Consider the following 20,955-nt stretch of genomic DNA (forward strand, 5'->3'; position numbering starts at 1 on the left):
AAATTGTGTTATTAATCAGACATCAAGGGATGGATAGAAAAAAAAACCAACAGTGATGTCAGTAATCGTCAGTTTATTAGACTGCACTGTTAAATGTGAAGTACATTTTATTTATATTCTGTCATTTAAATGTAATCCCTCAGTCTTGACCTGTGTAGTGTCGCTCAGCCTAGCTGTATACACAATAAATCACTCGCACGCTCATATTTGTGTTTTTCCAAACCTTCCAAATTTAAGAAAAATGGGCTGCAATTACAATTTTTCCAAACAAACCTATTCGCAAATCAATATCAGATGTCCAAATGTCACTTAGAATTTAATCCCACATTACAGAGCCAGACGCTTGCCTCCTGCCCTCCATTTAAATCTGAGCCAAAGATCCGACTCGGCGGCCGGCTTTTGAAGGGTGCAGTACGTCATTTGCTATGCTGTAATCTGTATACTGGTGTATATGTTTATTTGTACGCACAATTCCCTCAGACTGGGTCACGCAACAAAAAATTCACCCTGGGCTCCTGTACGCCGCTTGAGACAACCCTGCATCGAACTCATAGAACCCATAGAAATGTAATAAAAAAATCCAAAGAGATTCAACAGTGTACTGGTAACTGAAAGATTCTTTCAAATGAACAAAGAGAAATCCAGAATCACCAGTGTGTTGGTTGTTCAGGACTTGGATAGTCATGATGCAAGCTCACTGGCCATGTTTCAGAAAGCAAAAAACACAGAATCAAAGTGCAATTTCATTGTAAAGCTGCAAATTCAGTATTTTTTTCTTTTATTAATACAATACAAATGAACATGTAAGGGATTATATTACAAGACATGTCACAGTTTTGTCATTGGTATGTGCAGGTTATTCCAAGGCCCCATCCATAGTTCTTCCTCGTCGGACTGTGTGCGGTCACTGTGCGACCCTAACACCTCCCTCACCTCTGCATTGTCTACAGTGGACTCTTGCTCGTCCACACTTTGTGTTATTTCAGATCTGGCTGTTGCCACATTATATTTGCAAGCTATGCTTTCCGGTCCTATAGAGCCGGAGGCCAAGGACCCACTGGAGGGCCTGGGGATAATGTTCTGTTCGCCTGCAGCGGCACCCAAGGCACCAGGGCTGTTCAGGGGAACTCTCTCCTCCTGAGTCACAGCCAATTTGTCCAGTTTTTTGAAGTGCTTTCCAAGCCGGACAGGAGAGCTAAATTTGATATTGGTCGTGTGGGTGGCTCGGCGTGTTCGGATGATGGAACCATTTTGAGCCAAGTAGATGCTGCCGTTGATGTTACTATGGCTGTTAACGCCGGACAGTCGGTTTCTGTTGGACTCTGGAGCACTTTCATCTCCAGTTGAACTGGTCTCATACTCACGATCCACGACCAACTTGATTCTCTTCTTTCTACCAAACTGTCAAAGGAAGAGCACATGCATGGAACATGAATAGTTGACAAACTTCTGTGTAATCTCAATGGTTAAACAAATTCAAAATGCACACTGCCACCCCAAGAAATTGAAAACATTTCACAGCCAATCGCAAGTGAGTTTTAATTTTTTTGGAAAGCCTTGACACTAGAAAATCAGAAGCTTTTGTTCAGCAGGTTAGTGTGTTGAGATTGGTGACAAACAGTCCTTCATAGAATATGAATAAATACATTTATTTAAAGAGCAAGTTTGCTTGATTGCATCTTGCATTCCTGCTCAAGGAACAAAACCTTTATAAGGGACAGGAAAAAGCAAGATGTAAACAAAGAGGATTGCTGAAAAGAGAAGATGCAGTTAGGAAAGAGAAATGTAGAGCGTAGGATCTGGGAAAATGCACATCATCTCACTAAGGATGCAATAACAAGCCACCCAAGCCAAAAAAAATTATACTTTGAGTCTTACTGAGAAGGCATCAAGCCAGTTTAGTCAGCAGTAACAGTATCATCTCTGTCTGAATCCTCTTTGTCGTCTTTTGGACTTCCAGCTCCACTTGCGGAAGTCTGAAATTTGTTGTCCAGACCACTCCTGTGTGACCCTGCAGATCTCATTTCCTCTTCTTCATCCTCCACTATAGGTGGGAGATTAACTTTGTCTGTGTTGCCTTGTATGTAACTGCTGCCTGCTGATGAGCTGTGGCTTTTACTGCCCTTCGATGAGTCCTTTTCTTGACCCTTTACAGGAATAGGATCTTTGTTCTTGGTCTTTGAGTCATCTTCCCTCTTTGACTGCTTTTTATTCCCTTCATTCTTGGCTTTAACTTTATGCATAGCCTCTTCGGCTATTCTATACATGCTGTGTGCAAAGTTGAAGCCTACTGTAGAACTGATGTCTGCGATACTGGATGAAATTTGAGGTTTAGAAGACCGTGTTTCATTCATGGTCTGCAAAACAGACCTTACGAACTCCTGGGTGCCAGTGAGTTTGTGGCATGACTCTGACAACTCCTCAGTCTCTGCCTCATTCTCTTTCTCATCCCTTGACTCTACATCACTGTCTGACTCTCTTCCTGTGTCTGTCACTGTCTCGCTTTCAGTATCAATTTCTGTCTCTGAGTCTTCTGCATCTTGCTCCATTTCTGAACTGCTCTCACCACTTGACAAATCAGAAATTTCTTGCTCTTTGTCTGAGTCAAAGCCAGTCATATATGCTACGTTCTGTTGGTCTGAATAAGGATTTTGGAATATCGATACAGATGATAGGCCACATCTGTCGAAACGGCCGTGCAGAAAAGACCCTACATTTACATGCTCTACCTTGCGTGCAGATTGCTGAATGTTGCTACCATATGGCTCCCTTTCCGGCTCACCGCAATCTTGGGAAACCAGTGCCTTACCATCACTTGAGCTATCTGTGCTTCTGCTTGTGTCACTATTACATTTGTTATGACTGTAAAGCTGCTTGGAGAATGTGTTTTGCCCTGTGGATTTTCCTTCTTTCGCCTGGAAGAAAACACCATCGATGATCACACCGCTCTCCGAGCTACCAGAGCCTTGAGTCGGGTTGGTCGGCTCTAAACTTTGTGTCTTTTCCATCATTGGGAATATTCGAGCCTTCTTCCATGGGGGGTGGAAAGGCACTGGTGGCCCAGAGGTCTTGCCTGAAGCAAGCGGTTTGCTGAATTTCATCACTGCTTTGAGGTTGGTCGCAGGATTTGAGCTACAAAAAGGCATCGTATCCTTTGTGGGATTAGACTGGGTCTGCTCTAGTCTGGGAACCTGATCGCTCAAAGGAAGTGTAGGAAGTCTGTGTAGAGTCTGATGCAGACTCATCCTTTTAGCCTGCCTGGAAACCTGTTACGGTCCAAATATCTATTATTTTGAATGCAAATGTTTGTCTAGATAAATTCATACATTTGACATTTGACATTATACAATGTACAGTAGCTTACAATATTAGCATGTAATGAATAAAAAAAACTTTGTGCTACCTCTCCTTCTGATTCATGAGGACTGTAATAATAGCTGCCATCATCCTCGACAATCACCTCGCCGTACTCATCGTATGTTCCTGCTGGAGATATCAGCTTCCTGCGACTGCCATACTGAGGCAAGTCATATCTGAAAGACATATAGTACATTGGCATAACTATATATCCAGCTAAACAACTGCCAGTAACCAGAAGGAACAATTTTGCTTTCTGTGACTAGCTCATTGTCCTCACAGGGTTCAAACTGTCACATATTTCTTCCTTTGTAGGGACTTTTGAGCCATGCCAAGGCACGCATACACAAACACAATCACAAAGTGACAAAGATACCTGTAGGGATGCACCGGAAAAATAATTACAATACTTTTGATTCTGCAATACCTCTAGACACTCTAGCCTGTAACATTTGCATTGCTAATCTGTCGACAAGGCACAATAACAAGTAAACAGCTAAAGGCTGTGTGAGAGCCATGTCAACAAACAGTAATCGGTTATGACGATTAGTCATGAGGTTCTGTTTGGAATAAGACCTTTGTATTTGTAGATATTTATATTTCTTCTTCTCTCATTGTCAACACGCATGACACCACAATGCTCGAACGCTTACTTACTGAGCAAGAGCTCAACAGGCTATGATTAAGTAAGTGTTTATAAGCTCTCTTGGCTGAATAAAATCAAATTCAACTAAGATTAATAAAGAGACTTTCACAGCACTGAAGGAACACACAGGGTCTACTATGTGTACAGATACCTACACTAGCCTGTAGGGGCAGCGTGCATTCACTTTTTAGAGAGAAATCTCAGAATTTGAAGGACACTATGAATATATTCATCCATTGTATAGGTCCACATGAATACCAAAATAAAATGGCATTATGCTTCAATGTACAATCAAATTATAAAGGGCATTCATTAAAAAAAAAAGTGAGATTTCTCATCTGCTTTCATTCCCTCTAGGGGGTGAAAGCTGCTCAAATTTTTTAATTCCTAGTACTTGATTTGATCTTTGTCTCTTTTTTCTCTTCTTCAGCGAGACACCATATGGACGAGTCTCATTGTACACGGCTCGGTGAATAATTAGCTTCACTATTGTAGTAAAAAGAGATGCCAGCGGCAGTCCGTTGTGAGATAAAGTGACAGGATTTTTAATTCCTGGGTAAACCCAAGCTGGCTTATCAATACTACAGCTCATGTATTCCAAGTAGTTGTCCAGGAGCACTTGAGTTTGAGCTCCACTGTTGAGTTGATGGGTGTGTGGAGCATGGAATGTTGAAAGGCATGAAAACGAGCATGTGTATAGACATGCTTGAGTGTAAAAGGACAATGAACACACACTCACCCGTGGTCGTAATTATAGTAATCCTGCGTATAATAGTCCTGCCCTGGGTCAATGCCTGATTCCATAGATAGTTCCTGTGACCAGAAGAAAAGTCATTAGTCAGCATGTATACAAGGAGGAAGAAAAATTTTAATGACTTTCACTTCGGTGTTCCCTTTAAGGAGCCAATCATATATCAGCAGCGCTATAGAATCATGCAGATACTGGTCAAATAGAGCTCAAATTATTGTTCATGAGAATTTGCTTTCATGCCATGTGCCAAATGATTATTTCAGAAAATCCTGGAAGTTGCACACACAAAAGGATCTTGAGGTAACAAAAAATGGTGCTTCTGTGTGTGGAAACATCTTGATGAAAGGTCAGAGTACAGTAAAATGGTCAGATTAGAAAATGGTAATTCACTCTTTACATCTGCAGTGATCAGAAAAGCATCTCAGGATTGACAACATTGTCAATTGTTCAGCAAGATTGGCACCAAACCTCAGAACATACATAGAAATAGTCATGTTTTCCAAGAACAGGAATCTGAGGAAACACTGAAATGAACAGGTAAAAATTTGATAAATAGTTGGCTGGTTGTCTTTTTACAATCCATCTGTGTTTAGTGTGAACATTACCTGAATCTCTTGACCTACATCTGCTCAATTGTATGTATTGCTGCCGCATGATCGGTTGATTAGATTAGATAACTGCAGGAACATGCAGTCTTACAAGGGACAAGTGTAAAAGTTCATGAGTGGACAGATAGCCAGTGGAGTGTAAAAGTAAGAGGATAAGAGGAATACAGTATACCTCCGGTCTCAAGAGAGAGGGCCGAAGCAACTGTTGTTGCTACAGAAGAGTCAGGAGGAAATCACAGCAGAAATAAAGGAAAGAGGAACAGAGAAATATTACAGGTTAGAATCGTGGAGAAAATGACTAGCTCTGAAAAAAGAGCAGTCAAAGGTAGTATTAAATGAGATGACTGTATTATATACTAAGGCATACTGATGCGGAATTTGGTTTGTAAAATTTGTTCAGAAGTTTCTGAACAAAATCTAAGTCAAGCTGACATATTTTAAAGATCAACAAGATTGATGCTGGAGTAGTAAATATCTACCTCCAAAATCTTTTCATCATGCCACATCCACTGATAAAACCAACGGTCAATAAAACCGACGATTGAACGTACTTTCAATGTAATTTAAGTGGAAAATAAAAAGTACATACCTCTTGATGTCCGTACCCTCTCCTATGGGGAGATAAGAGTATATCAGTCAGATGATCAGAAGTAGTCTTCGGTTTTAAACAGATTTAAATTCATGAGTCAACTTGCAACAGCTAGGAAACAATCTTTCTGTATGCGTTATTAATGAATATTTGATTTAATGCCCTACGCTTTTCAGGAATTTCTCTGTTTATCTTGTTCTTACACATCCGAAGAGGAGAAAACGAAAAACGTAGAAAAGGAGGATGTTGTAAGGATGGGAGGAACAATAACAAAAAAAAAAAAAAAAGAAAAGAAAATTCTAGTGTGAAATCTGAGAGCATGTGAAGCTGGGAAGAATACTTCATCCAACTTTGTTAGATGGCGTCTAATCACAGCTATGAATATCTTTAACAAGGACATTCAAAGCTAAGTCTGGTCCAAACACATTGCTAGCTATCCGTTGTTGAAGGACAACGGTGTATATGATAGCTGGGACGGCTATCTCTTTGACAGCTCATATGAAAGTGCAATATAAAACACTGCACCTCGGCAAGGACACACTGCGTACATGTACGCTACAGTATGTATACATGTGTAGCAATGCGTGGCAAGTTCAAATTCTGTATGAGAAGCTGATCAGGTGTACAAATTAAGCTGTTGCTCTCTGAAGAATAATAACACATTAAAATCAACATTTACGACTAAAATCGACAATATTTAACACAATATTCATGAGCATTTCCTGCATTTGGGGAAATCACAAAGGTCAGCAATGGCTGAGCTTCACTTTGGGCAAACCACCTCTAGGCAAAATACCTCATAGTATCCTCATAGTATTGCTCCTCATTGTATTGCCCCTGCCATCCTCATAGTATTGCCCCTAGATAATACCTAATAGTATTGCCCCTGAAAGGTAAGTATCGTTCTGTTTTGAGGAATCTCTCCAAAATCATTGTCATTGCTTTGGGTCAAATTTTGGAAACCACAGTTCAGGTAAAACATGGACATTTATTTAAGCTCATAATTTCAGAACATGGATTATATAATACTCAATTACCAACAATACAATACCCCACAATACTGGTCGAGTCACATTTCACACAACACACAGTAGCAGGACATCAGAAATAAAAGCCCTTGGGCAAATTTCCATTTTGTGGTGTAAGCTCCACTCTAGATGACTAAGCACACCACCATACATTCAGCTTCACACTGTAGTCATTGCTAGTTTGATTTGATTGTCTTCATGCTGGGCTGTGGAGTTTCTGCGAACTTTAAAATGGAATAAAAATGAGATCCTGGCTCAGGAGGTTATAAATTCTCAAGGGTGCAGCATGATATAATGCACGGAAGGTGGACCGTATGTCATGGGTGGGTAGAATTAACACTCATAAATAAAAGCGGAATAATTCTATCGCAATTAAAACAACAGTCAAAGCAACCACAAGATCATCTTCAGATTGCCATGTTTCTTTCCCATTGTATTTTTTAGTCACACTTGCACAAAAAAGAAACACAATAGTGATGGATGAGGGTCACATATTCACAAAAGCTGACAATAATCACCTGTGATGAGAGATCGATCCATTTACAGAGCACTAATTAAAGCTGGGATTAAAAAGACGCCGGCTGAATCGAATGTGCCGTGTTGCTCTTTGAAAGATGAGACAGAGACCACCGGGCCAGACTCGCACACACATGATGGATCGCGTCTGTAATTAAAGCCACCCGTGTTCAGAATCGAAAACCTGACGGCCACTTGTAGCGTTAAGACTTTTGTCGCTGAGACGAGCTTGGACGAGACGATGCGACTTCAGTGCCGCTAATTCAATATTTTTCAATCTGTATAGAACCGTGACTGAAATTTCTGAAATATACCTTGGGGTAACGGTATCCATCATTCTAAAGAAAGCGGTCAGATATTAAAGATGTTTGGCTTGTATGTGACTTTGTTTTAAAGCCCTTTGCATAATACATGAAGTTGAAAATAACACAGGAAGTGTTAATGCAGAAAGAGGTATAGTGAGAGGAAGGGGAGAAAGCAGATGCTCTTTAATAGTCAGATGCTTGGATTGTTTTCTGTCACAATTTCCTTTATGTCTGCCAAATGAATAAATGTAAATATAAATAAATGAAAAGGGTTTGCGGCAACAGTAGCGATGCAGTCGGCGCAAAGCTTTAGACGGAATATTTTCAGCACAGCTAGTCTAAAGTACATCATATTTTTGAGGAGTATGTGTGAGTCTAGGAAAAGTGCAATAGATAATAGAATACTTTTCTCTTACAAAACAACTCTCCCTTATTTACATTGAAATAATCAAAGTCTGAAGGTGATTAAATCTAAATAAAAAAATACAAATACCGGTTACAATTGGTTTTACAAAAAAAAAAGAAAAAAAAACATTTGTTTGTGAGAGAAATTTGGAAACACAAAGATAAAAAAAAATACAGAGCAATACACTAAAACTCAGAAAGAGAGAGATGATGGAAATGAGAATGATTTTATGTAAAGAGTCACAGTATTGTGGATTGAGATAGGGAACTTTTCTCCAGCTCATCCACCATGGTACTCATAGATGGGTTGTTGTTCTTCTCCGTCTCCTGCGTACAATCCACCCCAAGCCCTACCTCAGACTCCTCTGGAATTTGAGGCTTCTGTGTCTTCTTCTTTAGAGGCTGCTGCTTTTTGTCTATTTGACTGTACATGTTGGCAACAGATTTCTCAAGCTCAGCTATGTTCCTAATGTTCTTAAGGATCCCTTTGAGTTCCTTTTTGGAAGGCTCAAGTTCTACCGGGAGGGGAGGTGGAGTAGGACGTGAGGACACGGGCCGAAGAGATGACACCGAGGGTAGCGGTGGAAGAACGAACGAGGGGGCAGGCTTAGAACAAGAACCAGAAGAGGATGAAGGAGATGGCAGAGGAGGAGGTGGAGGTGGAGGAGGTGGTGGTGGAGGAGGTGGAAGGCAAGTGTAAGGTGGTGGGGAACGTGATAAGGAAGGCAGAGGAGGGGAATGAAGAGGAGGAGGGCTCGGATTGGGAGAAGGAGGTGGAGAGGGGTGATGAGGGTGTGCTTTCGGTGGTGGAGGTGGAGGTGCAGGTACGCCTGGAGGATCTGGAATGACCTCGACTTTAACTGCATAGGTCTCTTCGCCAACATAGGAAGACAAGCTGACGTATTTCTGGAGGCCTGGTGGAGTCGGCTTGCGGCTTGGTGGTGGTGAGCCTTCACTCTGGGTTATTATGATGGTTGGAGGGGAATCATTTTTCCCTATGTCTACAACCTTGGACCTCAGTGGATCGGATGAGAACAGGTTTTCAGAGGTCAGTGAGGACTGAGAGTCAACCCTTAGCCACGGCCTAATTTCTTGCTTGGCTTGCTCCTTAACTGTCAGTTTAGTCTCAGAACCCTTGTCTGACTCTGTCACCCCTTGCTCTTCACTCTCCTTAAGCTCTGACTTAAGCAGATGTAGCTTCCATTGCCTGGGGTCCAACACCACTTGCCGTCTAGAGCTCTCAGTGGTCTCCTTCTTGTGTAGCCTGGAGGGCAATGTCCTCGAATGGCCTGATATCCCAGAAGGAAAGAGCAGCTCAGACCTCTTCAGACTCTTGAAGCCAGGTGATTGCAGGCCTAGTAGATACTTGAGGTGCTGAGTTTTTCCCATATGCTCCAGGTTGCCAATGTTACCATCCTCGTGGTAGAGTGGATTGGTGGTGGTCAAGGGGTTTTCATCTGACAGAAACGTGATGCTGCTCTCAGAACGGGGAAGGTTGTTGAGCAGGACTCCATTGGCAGTGGACTGTTTGTGTGCAGCAATGGCACGTGATGCAAATGAACTGATCAGCTGTTGGCGGTCTGCCTCATCCAAAACACACCTTTTAGCCCTGTTCTCACCATGATGGCACAAGGAGACAAAGACATATGCTTGATGAGAGAAACAGGCCAGCAAAGATAAAGAATGATGAGGTAAAAGAAGTCAGCTATGCAACTAAGCCACGGTCACAACTGTTACTACACATACGTAATTCACTTCCGGATGCACTCTATAATGATCTAGGAGCCATCTAATTCCAGAAAACATGCACTATGGACCTACAGTAGTTTATCCAAATCCAACAAGTCCTATGAAAACAGGATTAATACATATGAAGCAATGGATTACCAGTGGGGTCAAAGGAAGGGTGTATACAGTGAGGACTGAACTGAAGCCACAAGGACAAGCATCTACCCAACATAGGCAGCACTGAGTAGCACCTACAGAATCTGGCCACATCTACTATTAAAATCAATTCATTTTACTTACTTAGACCTGGTTTTCAAGATAAGGAAGAAGTGAGAGAAAGAAAAGAAAGAACATTGAACGAGGAGCTAAAAAGTATGGAATAGCAAGAGGACAATGGTGATAGCGGTGGTATTACATTTGTGCTCCTGCAAGCAATTTCCTAGAATAATAAGATAAAGTAATGACTGTTACAATGCTAATGCCTTTCAGGAAAACCTACAGCTGCTGTATGTACATAACGACAGCTTATTTGTCAGAAATCTATTGTTTTTTTGTATCTTTGCCCTTTGCTGATATCTAATGGGTCTGAATAGAAGTAACAGCTATTTTTTTAAAGCAAAATAACACCAATTGAAACAAACAAGCACACTTCAGATACAGGTAAGCACAAGGTTAATGATCTAACTGCTAAATACTTGGCACAGGTGACACAAAAACATCCTAAAACCTTTAGACATACCTATCTGTTAATTGCTCTAATTTAAGGCACCGAGCTTCTTAATGGCTTAGTAACATTATAATTAATTCTAATCTAAAACACCTAGTCATGCTCCAGGTTCTTGCATTTCAATGTCTTTCAATTGATATTCGCTCAATTTCTTTGGAAACCAAATGAGTGTGTCCTTAAATACTGGCTTTTCATTTTAATAGGAATTTATTCTTTTTTTAAAAGATTGTTTTCTTTGAATATGAAATGCCATTATGTTAATTGAGACCCATCCTGTAGTCACTTGCCCTGGCAAAATTCTGATACAATTCACAGAGCAATAATTTAGATTACTCAAGAGCGTGTCGGACAGCAGAGTCCCATTAAGTGCTCGGAACATTTCAATTGCTGAATATAAAGTTTAGTGGAAAAGTAGAAGAATTAAGACGTAAAGTGCTTTTTACCAACAAAATAAAAAAAAGGCCCCTCCCATGATGACTAAAAGTGTTCTGTGTATAATTATGGACCAGGTATTAAAAGGCTATAAAAGTAAAGCCAATTCTCGTGATAGCTTCTAAAAAACTTACATGGTGTTGTCGCCTAGTTCCTCATACAGATTGCTAGCAGCAATGCCTCCGGGTTTGCCAGCTGGGAGAGCCATTTGGATCCTGGCGGTTTTGGCACATTCAGCTTGTCGTCTTTAGTTGTTGGATTCAACAAGTTACACAGATTTATAGCATTAGCTTAATCTTGGAAATGGGAAAAAAATATGGTATACATGCACTCCAGAGATAAATAATGCATGCTGATTTTCATGAGCGCATTTCTTATTTATCATCTCTGTGAGCAATATTTAACAGCTGGTTATGAGAAAAAATGTGAAGCCATCATGCAGTGATGTGGTGGTGCACATTTGGGTACTTACTCTTTAAATCTGCAGGTAATGCATTGTGGGAAGGGGAGGAAAGAAAGAAAAAGAAATGCACATAATCAGCACAGGATTCTCATGCAACAAGTATTTATTGCAGTAAATTTTAGTGACACAGTTGCACGAGGTGTCCAGTGTTTTTCTCTCTGCAGTTATAACGTTTTATATGACACCCTCATAAAAGAGATGACTCTTAGAAGAGAACGCTTATCTCCTGTTTTCCAAACTCTCTCTCTCTCTCTCTCTCTCTCTCTCTCTCTCTCTCTCTTTCTCTCTCTGATCACTACCTCCAACATTTATTTGTACAGAGCAAAATATCTTTCTTACAGCAACAAACAGGTTCTCTGGTTTGTCTCTAGTAGCCGTAATGAATCACAGTACATACACAGAATAGCACAGTGGCTCTCCAATATGTTTCCATGGTGAATTAGAGAGAAAAGGCCCTAGGAGCTCTGTGCTGAAACTTGGCAACCTGCAACTCAGGAATAGAAATGCTCCGGAATGAAATGGAAAGGTATTATTATAGAGTCTGCTCCAGAATTACTGGCTAAAAAAGTTATGAAAGAAAAAAAAACATTAGCGGATAATTAGCAGCTAATTGTAATACATTTACGTTGAAAATAACCTTTCATTAAAGTAAATCTCTTTTAAACAAAACCACATGTGACATTTATTGGCACTCCTGCCTTGATTTAAAAACAACAACAACAACAACAACAACGTTTCCTCTTGCCAACATAATAGTTCTGAGTATATCTTAGTATTTCATGGAGTCTGTGATGCTTTGTATCCTAACAAGTGTTCCTAGCGCCTTTGGAGGAATAACAGCCTCACCGGCATTATTAACCACGCTTAACTGTGGATTGCTTTGGTGCATTTCTTATCTTCAACCTGCTTTTATGCCATGGTGCAAAAAAACTAGCATGTCAAAGCTAATGCAGAGTCCAGAAGAATCCAGGTGCTTATATTTGGGGGTAGATAAAAGAAAAGACTTTTTTCTGGCATGCAATATAAATTGTTTTACATGGAGATTTGTTGTCTTCAAAACACTGCCAACTGTGATTCTTTGGACAAATCTTTTAGGGATAAAGTACACTTGTCTGCTCTAAGCAGGTTCATTACAGCTCCGGTTAGTTGAAGCCATTTTTTTAATGGTGGATATGGGGGGTATTTTCAGGGGTTTAGCTATTTTTAATTGCCATTGCTTGATTGGCAGTTCAATACATATTTGTCTTTTTTTATTTGTGTATATGGGACACTGATCTTCCAGTTGTTAGCCTCTGTATCACCTCATTTATACCCTGGTGTAACAGGACATGACTTTGACCTATGACTAACCGGGGGGAAGTCGTGGCCTAATGGTTAGGCCTAAGGTTGTGGGTTTGAGTCTCGGGCCGACAATACCACGACTGAGGTGCCCTTGAGGTGCTCCCCGGGTGCCACAGCATAAATGGCTGCCCACTGCTCCGGGTGTGTGTTCACGGTGTGTGTGTTCATTGCTGTGTGTGTGCACTTTGGATGGGTTAAATGCAGAGAATGAATTCTGAGTATGGGTCACCATACTTAGCTGTATGTCACGTCACTTCACTTCAGGTGATAAAGGAGAAGTAGAAGTCTTTATTTGACAAATATATGTTACATCCGAGTGAAATACTTTTTGTCACATATCCCATATTTAGAAGTTGGGGTCAGAGTACAGGGTTAGCCGTGAAATAGCACATCTGGACAGAAGAAGGTTAAGAGCCTTGTTCAAGGGCCCAATAGTGGCAGCTTGGCAAGACTTGAGCTTGAACCACCAACCTTCTGATTTGCATCCCAGAGCCTTATCCAAATAAAACTATGTTACACGACTGTATTACTATAAAATAACAAGATATGTGTCATTAATACTTGTCACTAATACGTGTCACTAATACGTGGGGCAGTGGTGGCTCAACTGGTTAAGGCTCTGGGTTGTTGATGGTTGTTGGCCAAGCTGCCACTGCTGGGCCCTTGAGCAAGGCCAAGCTGCCACTGCCACCCTCCCTGTTCCAGGGTGCTGTATCATAGCTGCCCCTGCACTCTCAACCCAACCTCCTCAGTTGTGGTATGTGAAGAAAAAAGAATTCCACTGTAATGTATATGTGGCGATAATAAAGGCTTCTATGCCCCCGTTCTTCTAAAGTAGCAACTGCTAAATTACATGAATTCCTTTCAAGGTTGTTATAACACAGGAGCCTTTAAACATACTTACTGTCGGTATGTGATGATGACAATGAGGATGGCTGGGATGCAGAAAAGAACTATGATGACAGCGAGAGCCAGCAGCGCTCCTTCTGTGTAACCCAAAGACTGCACGGCTTTCTTCACACTCTGCACAATGTCAGGTGTGCGGATCTCCAGGATTCTGCCTCCCCTGCCCAGGTACGGCTGGAACGCCTTATTTATGTCCAGTAACTTTCCATCCAGAAACCTGAAAGAGCAAAGAGAATGAACTGACAGCTATAAAGCATGTGGAATTTGTTGGAAGCTTATCCTTGCCCGTAGATAAATCAAATAAACGGTTTGGACTGGTGATACTTTATCATGTTCTGATTCACATGCTTTCTCATAGGAAGAATTATGTCTGTCAGACAGTTTAAAACACATAAGTCTTTTATCTGAGTCTATAACTTACTTAAAGACATTTAGGAATCCAGAAAATGCCATGCCAAGACCTATTCTCAAAATAATTAATAAGACCTCTCTACGCATGAAGCCATTTTCTAAGCAAACATCCCAGGCTTGAATTCATTCTCCTTGACATAACAGCTGTTGTGCTGCACTGCGTGGAGCAAAGAGCAAACTGTTGCTGTCACAGTATACATGCAGATTGTGATTATAAGCAAGTAGACACAGAATCAAGGTAATAATAAAAGCCCATAATGCACTTGTGTCAGCATAGGAGATTTGGTTGAGATACTGTATGTAACCTGCTTAAGTCTAAATGCTTTACTTGGAAGTGAATCCGTTAAAAGTCTTGTAGCTGTATAGGTGTGCCTGGTTTTAGCGAGGTTAGCAGTAAGAGCTTTCACTGCTTTACTGACTCAGAAGGTTGAAGAACGTGAGGCCTCTTTAGGAAAGAATGACAAAACCTTTGAGATGCTCAAAGCAGGGGTCAAGAAGAAGGCTGGGCCAGTTGAGCGATGGAAGGCATGCACGGATAGAAGACACGGAGGTGAAGGAGTGAAGGATGGAAGACAGACACTAAAAGGCTCACTTGAATAACTCCTGTCTGGAGATAGCCCTGTTGGTCAGAGGGTCAATGGCGTACACCATGAGGTCTGAGCTGGAGTAGTCATCCTGTTCATAGGTTTCTCCAAACCGCCGTGGCCCAATGGATTCCACCACCACTATGGCACCCGGGATTTGGTCCTGAACATAGTGCTCTAGGATACTACAAAAAAGATATAGGGCATCAATACCTTTTGCACAAATTAAATACATGGATTACGTTTAACTGCTTAAAATACATACATCAGTTTTTGATGTTATTCAACAATAAAATGCCACATAAAATTACAATCAATAAAAAAACAACCAGATTTGTATATTTTATTTAATTAGATTTAAAGTGGATTAAAGTGGCACAATTTTTATTCTTTTTTATTAGTGCGACTTTCATCTTCCTTCAATTTTCATATACTAATCCAAATAAATGCATAATTTAGTACAGGATACAGATATGAAACCACTAGAGATATCTACAGCCTCCTTTCCTATAAATTTCCAACCATGACCTGTAGATCTCCAGCAGGAGGTGTGAGGAACCTGTTCTGAATTCAACACACATACAGTATACGTACATGAAGCGATAATTAGTGTTCACATTAGAAACAAGGAGGTAAATAATGCTAATTAACAAAATTATTGGGCTCTATGAGGAACAGTGAGTGTTTCAGAGCAACAATTGTATACATTCCTTAAAACATCTATTGGTTTAAGACCTGATGGTCTGGACAAGAGCGAGAACATTACAGACTTGGAGGTTCTTTTTATATTCAGTGGTGTCATTTCAGCATCAGCCAAAGTCCTATGATTTGTAGAGCAACTTTTTGTCTGAGTATGTGTATGTGAGTGAGTGCAGGCATATGAAATAGAGGCTGGAGTGATAGATTTTGTACTGGGAGGTCAATACTTGGAACTGAGAGGTCAAAGTAACCCAAGACGAAAGATTGAATGTACAACACACACTGTGTGATAACACTTTTAAATATGATTGTATGTGTGTGTATGTGTGTATGAGTGTGTGAGAGTGTGTGAGAGTGTGTGTGAGTGTGTGTTATTTGGTGTATCTAATTGTGTGTGTGTGTGTGTGTGTGTGTGAGTGTGTGTGTGTTATTTGGTGTATCTAACTGTGTGTGTGTGTGTGTGTGTGTGTGTGTGTGTGTGTGTGTGTGTGTGTGTGAAAGAAAGAGCGTGGCATGAAATGGAGGTTGGAGTGACAGATTTGTACTGGGACGTTAATACTTAAGAGAAGCCCCTGGGACTGAGAGGTCAAGTTAACCCAAGACAAAAGAGTGAATGTACAACACACACTGTGTGATAAAATTTGTGAATATTTGTGTTTCTCTCTGCCAACTGCCTTTTAAAGACATTTCCACCAATGAATGTCCTCCAAACAAAATGCATGGCAAATAAAGAGGAAAGCCTCCGTCCCATGCATAAACCATCAAAACCCACGGATCACTTCAGGTCGGCCAAAAACATCTCGGTCACGTGTGAACGAACAAAAACATGAATCAAGGGAGAGAGAGAGAGAGAGAGAGAGAGAGAGAGAGAGAGAGAGAGAGAGAGAGAGAGTGGCGAATGCTTTGCTTGTATCTATTAACAGAACAGAGAGTGCCTGCTTTGGCAGTCTTTCCTTTACAGAGACCTGGACCACAGCAGGAGGCCTGCTTCAGAGATGTGTGTGGCTGGAAGAATCAAACAGCCCACCGATTCATTCGACATGTAAAAAAAAAACATGACGGCACATCTGTAACAGCTGCACCCAAGGGGTTCTGGGAAACACGCTGACCCTTTCATTGTTCATTACCATATTACAACTGTAATCTGCCTTTAGATGAATCCTGGTACAACTTCATTCGAGGGAGAATAATAACTTTAGCTATTTATCTTTGTCTGGGTGATGGGGAAGGAGGGAATGTGTTTACCCCATCAGCTGCTTCTTGTTCTGCTCCACCGCAGTCGGGGGCACGTTGAACACCACCACCTGCATATCCAGCTGATTGACCACAGACACCTGGGGAATGCAGCGACCGAACAGTTATAACGTCGATAAAAGCTCACAAGTCGACTATGGCAGTGGCATTTAATCATAAAAATGTATTGCCACTCATCTGAACATAGAAATTTTATACAATAAAATTTGTTGCACTGTTTCAAGAGTCATGAATCCTGACAATATGACAAACAAATAATATATAAAAATGATAATAGGGAAATTTTTGTTCCAAGGATATTAAATAAGCCAAGATTTCTGAACGTTCCTGAACCTTAACACTAACCTGAACAGTGTGTATGTATAGTTATTGATATGCTATAACATGTAATACCGATTAAATAAATGTTCTAATAACATTAGATAACATTGTATATGTAAAAAATATTGATACAAAATATAATTATTAATGCATTTTTTATGTTCTAGGTTTCTAGGTGTAAACTCTCCTCTTCCTTACGCATGTGTATTTGTCCTCAAAGACATAAAGAAAATGTGTCTGTCCTGACTCCCTTTTGCTCCATTAAGCAGCAGTTAATGGACCCAGTTAGCGGATACGTTACTGTTTAATGGCCCATCCACAAGACCTTCCAACTGGCATCCAGTGGATTCCTTCTGGTGGGCTATAAGAAGTGCAAATTCATTTAAAGCTATCAGCCAAAGAACTGACACCAGAGCTGAACGAGAGAAAAAAAAGACAGATTCATGATAGAGTTAAAATGTCACCTGACTCACTAGAGTTTAAATGGTATCTGACAAGATCACAAATCGATGATGTTAATTTGTCAACACTGGTCAGTCTTGGGGTGAACTGCCTGGGTTCAGGAATGAATTAACTCCCTGCCATTTCATATAAGATGCTGGCTTTGTAAAGAAAACAGGGCAAATGTCCAGCTTTCCAGAAAACAATAGCACAAAGGGTCAGTGACAGCACCAAAGCACCAGACATGGCTGTAGCAATCGATAAGATGAGATATGACCCTGAATTGGTGTTAACAAGGCTACTATCTGTAAAAAACAGACAGCTTTCATACTGTACATGAGAAGAATAGATTCTGTTGAACACCTTTACACCTGTATATTTATGCAGTTATCCAATCAGCCAATCATGTGGCAGCAGCACAATGCATAACATCATGCAGATACGGTACAGGAGCTTCAGTTGATGTTAGAAGGTGAAACCTCCTTTAAGCAGAAGGTCTGCGGGCTGAAACACTGATGAAGGAGATCAGAGGAGAATTATGACCAGACTGGTTTGTGATGACAGGAAGCCAGTAGTAACTGAAATAATCACTCTTTACAATCATGCACAGCTTAGCGTGATGAAACTTCTCACCAGCGTCTTAGCTGCGTTTTTACATGAGAAGAGCAACCACGCACCTCGATTTTAATCTGTTTTGCTGGCTCCAGCATTCGAATATCAGTTGAGTAGGTGGATTAACACTTTTTTTTTTTTTTTCTTCTAATCCCCCCCGCCACCCCCCATACCCCCACCCCCCTTAATCCCAGAAAAGATGCTCTGGACCACCTGAATCTGCTCTCACCTAAACCATTAACATTTCTGGTGGACAATAACTACTAGACTCAAAATTTACAGCTAATGAAGAAACCAGAGTAACAATTTAAACCTGCTGGTACGTCTGTAAAGTGACAGGAATGTTAACATTGAATGTTTTCTTCCACGTCTGTGTGTTTCTCTATACTATCCATTACACCAAAGGCTCACTGGAGTACTTACCACCACTTGCGCTGTGCTGCTCAGGCCTTCTCCGTAGTTGTCAGTGGCGACGACTTCGAATCTGAAGTAGGAGCGGCGCATGTTGCGGTACATGATGGCAGTCTTAATGACGCCCGTGTACGGCTCGATCACAAAGCTGTCTTTCCCCTCTGGTGACGGAGGAATGATAAGCCGGTACTTCATGACACTATAATTTCCTGTGTCTTTATCCACAGCCTGCAAAACACACAGGTTGGCCAATGACATGTTAAAATAAGAGCAATACTGAGCAATACTGCACTTGTACAATTCCTAGTGAAAGATTTGTAGGATGTAAGCTTCAGGATGACAGCGCTGTCAGCATCACTCTGCCCTCTGCTGCACTGCACATTCTCACGCTTTTCTCTGCAGTGACACCGATTCACAGCAGGTTTTTTTTTATGTGTATGCACCTCTAAATGTGTGTTTGTCTGGAAGCAGCAGCAGCAGTACAGCAGTATAGATGTCTCTGGCTGGTGTTATACACAATAAAGTTTTCACTCCATCCATCTTTACTACTGTACCTATATTTGAACTTCAAAGGCAGACATAATACTTGGGCTCTGTTTCTGTCACGTTTTCATTATAACCGCAAGGAGAAGATGTCTAATTAAACAAACACTTCCATAAATCCAGTCTTTCGCAGAAAGACTGCAAAGTTCTGTCGTGCGAGTCGAGATCCGAACTACATCAATTCTTATTTACTAAAGAAGCATGACATCGTTATCCCTTTATAGTTAATAATAATAGATAGAACGGGGAAGCCACATATACATTACAGCACAGTGAAATTCTTTCCTTCACATACCCCAACTGAGGAGGTTGGGGTCAGAGTGCAGGGGCAACTATGATACAGCACCCCTGGAGCAGGGAGGGTTGAGGGCCTTGTTCAAGGGCCCAGCAGTGGTAACTTGGCTATCCCCGATCCTCCAATCAACAACCAAGAGCCTTAACCAGCTGAGCCACCACTGCCCCTAAAGGGTTTTCGCATATCCCAGGTTATTATGAGCCTGGGGTCAGAGCGCAGGGTAAGCCATCATGCGGTGCCCCTGGAGCAGGTGAGGTTAAGGGCCTTGCTCAAGGACCCAACGTAGATGTCTCAGCAGCTTGTGGGCTTGAACCCCGACCTTACCCCCGATTAGGAACCCAGCGCCTTGACCACTGGACCATCACGTCCTCACAGTTCCATTTAGAGTCGAGGACGTCGATGGTTTGTTCCCTTTTTGTCTCTCATGATGCAAATATCACAACAGCAAAAAAGTGCAGCATGTCAAGCTACATGGCATAAACAGTCTCACACTGAAAGTCAACAGAGTTCTGACTCATTTTAAAATAATTCATTTGTCCGATTTCTATTCAGGCCTTAAAGCAGAAAGAAGGGTTTGTTAGCATGGACATACAGTAACAACATATTAGAATGGTAGCATTAATGTTAACCTGTGATCTGGATGAGAGTGAGAGTTTAACAGTGTAGTAATATAAACAGAGTTAATAAATCACACCAATGCTAGAGGGAGGGAGCTGATGATCAAGGAAAAGGAGTTGTGCTGTTGATCCTATTTCTAGCTCAGGTGTAAAACAGGGCAAATCAAAGCCATCTCAAGTCCTTGTTATACTTAAGAGTAATGTATAACAATGACACTCATTAGCAAAGCAGCTGAGATGAACAACACATCTACTGTCAATCTGCTGAGGCGTGCAACTGTTTACAGAACAAGAATACAAGCATCGCCTTCAATTTCATGTCTTCTTCCCCAGGTGACAGACCAAGGCAATGGTTACAGCTGTCTTTTCTCCACCATCTAACTATTTAAAGAGGAATGAGAAGGTAGATTAGTCTAAGCTGTGTGCTGCTGAGCTGCGTTACAAATCTATTGCAATCTATTGCATGAGTCACAATGGCTTTCCTGCCATCGCATTTCTGAGAGTGGGAGAGAGATGAAGATGCTTCCTTCGTGTTCAGACACCTTTTAACAATCCACACAAATGCACACATAGACATGAGAGGCCGCATTTGCCTCAATTCCCATGCACTGCTGTGCATAGAAATGTTAATGTACTGTTGCTTTTTAGAGGCAGCATATAGCTTGAGGGCCTCATGGAGCTAAAAGTCAATAAAATACTTCTTTACCATTTTTTACACAGAGCACATACTTGATTTTAAATGGGATCGTGACAGAAACTTAAAATGTTAAAGTCGTGTTATCTAAAGAACAAATGGCCCATGAATCACTGAAACCAGTAGAGGAACTGATTTTGACATTGATCCAAACAGCATCAAGGTCACAATTATGAAAGAGTTTTTCTTCCTTATGGTTTGTACAAAGCTGGTAGAAAATCATGGTCAGAAAATCAAGAGCTGAATTTCATCACTAAGAAGGATGTCATCC

General features: G+C 41.1%; 1 protein-coding gene across 1 annotated transcript in view; it reads right to left on the reverse strand.

Annotated features, from left to right (window-relative positions):
- Nucleotides 1-309: 309 nt before the first annotated feature.
- The window catches only part of pcdh15b (protocadherin-related 15b), a 163,460-nt gene continuing 142,814 nt past the window's right edge, over nucleotides 310-20,955 (reverse strand). The window contains exons 28-38 of the mRNA XM_060891532.1: nucleotides 18,548-18,763; nucleotides 16,742-16,830; nucleotides 14,806-14,982; nucleotides 13,801-14,019; nucleotides 11,565-11,573; nucleotides 11,227-11,337; nucleotides 5,952-5,973; nucleotides 5,535-5,573; nucleotides 4,743-4,816; nucleotides 3,404-3,533; nucleotides 310-1,401 (exon numbers count right to left, since the gene is read on the reverse strand). Coding sequence (XP_060747515.1) covers nucleotides 829-1,401; nucleotides 3,404-3,533; nucleotides 4,743-4,816; nucleotides 5,535-5,573; nucleotides 5,952-5,973; nucleotides 11,227-11,337; nucleotides 11,565-11,573; nucleotides 13,801-14,019; nucleotides 14,806-14,982; nucleotides 16,742-16,830; nucleotides 18,548-18,763 — 1,659 coding nt within the window. The 3' untranslated portion in view covers nucleotides 310-828. The remainder of the gene's footprint in view (nucleotides 1,402-3,403; nucleotides 3,534-4,742; nucleotides 4,817-5,534; nucleotides 5,574-5,951; nucleotides 5,974-11,226; nucleotides 11,338-11,564; nucleotides 11,574-13,800; nucleotides 14,020-14,805; nucleotides 14,983-16,741; nucleotides 16,831-18,547; nucleotides 18,764-20,955) is intronic.

Source organism: Tachysurus vachellii, chromosome 2, assembly GCF_030014155.1.
Source record: "Tachysurus vachellii isolate PV-2020 chromosome 2, HZAU_Pvac_v1, whole genome shotgun sequence".
Lineage (NCBI taxonomy): Eukaryota > Metazoa > Chordata > Actinopteri > Siluriformes > Bagridae > Tachysurus > Tachysurus vachellii.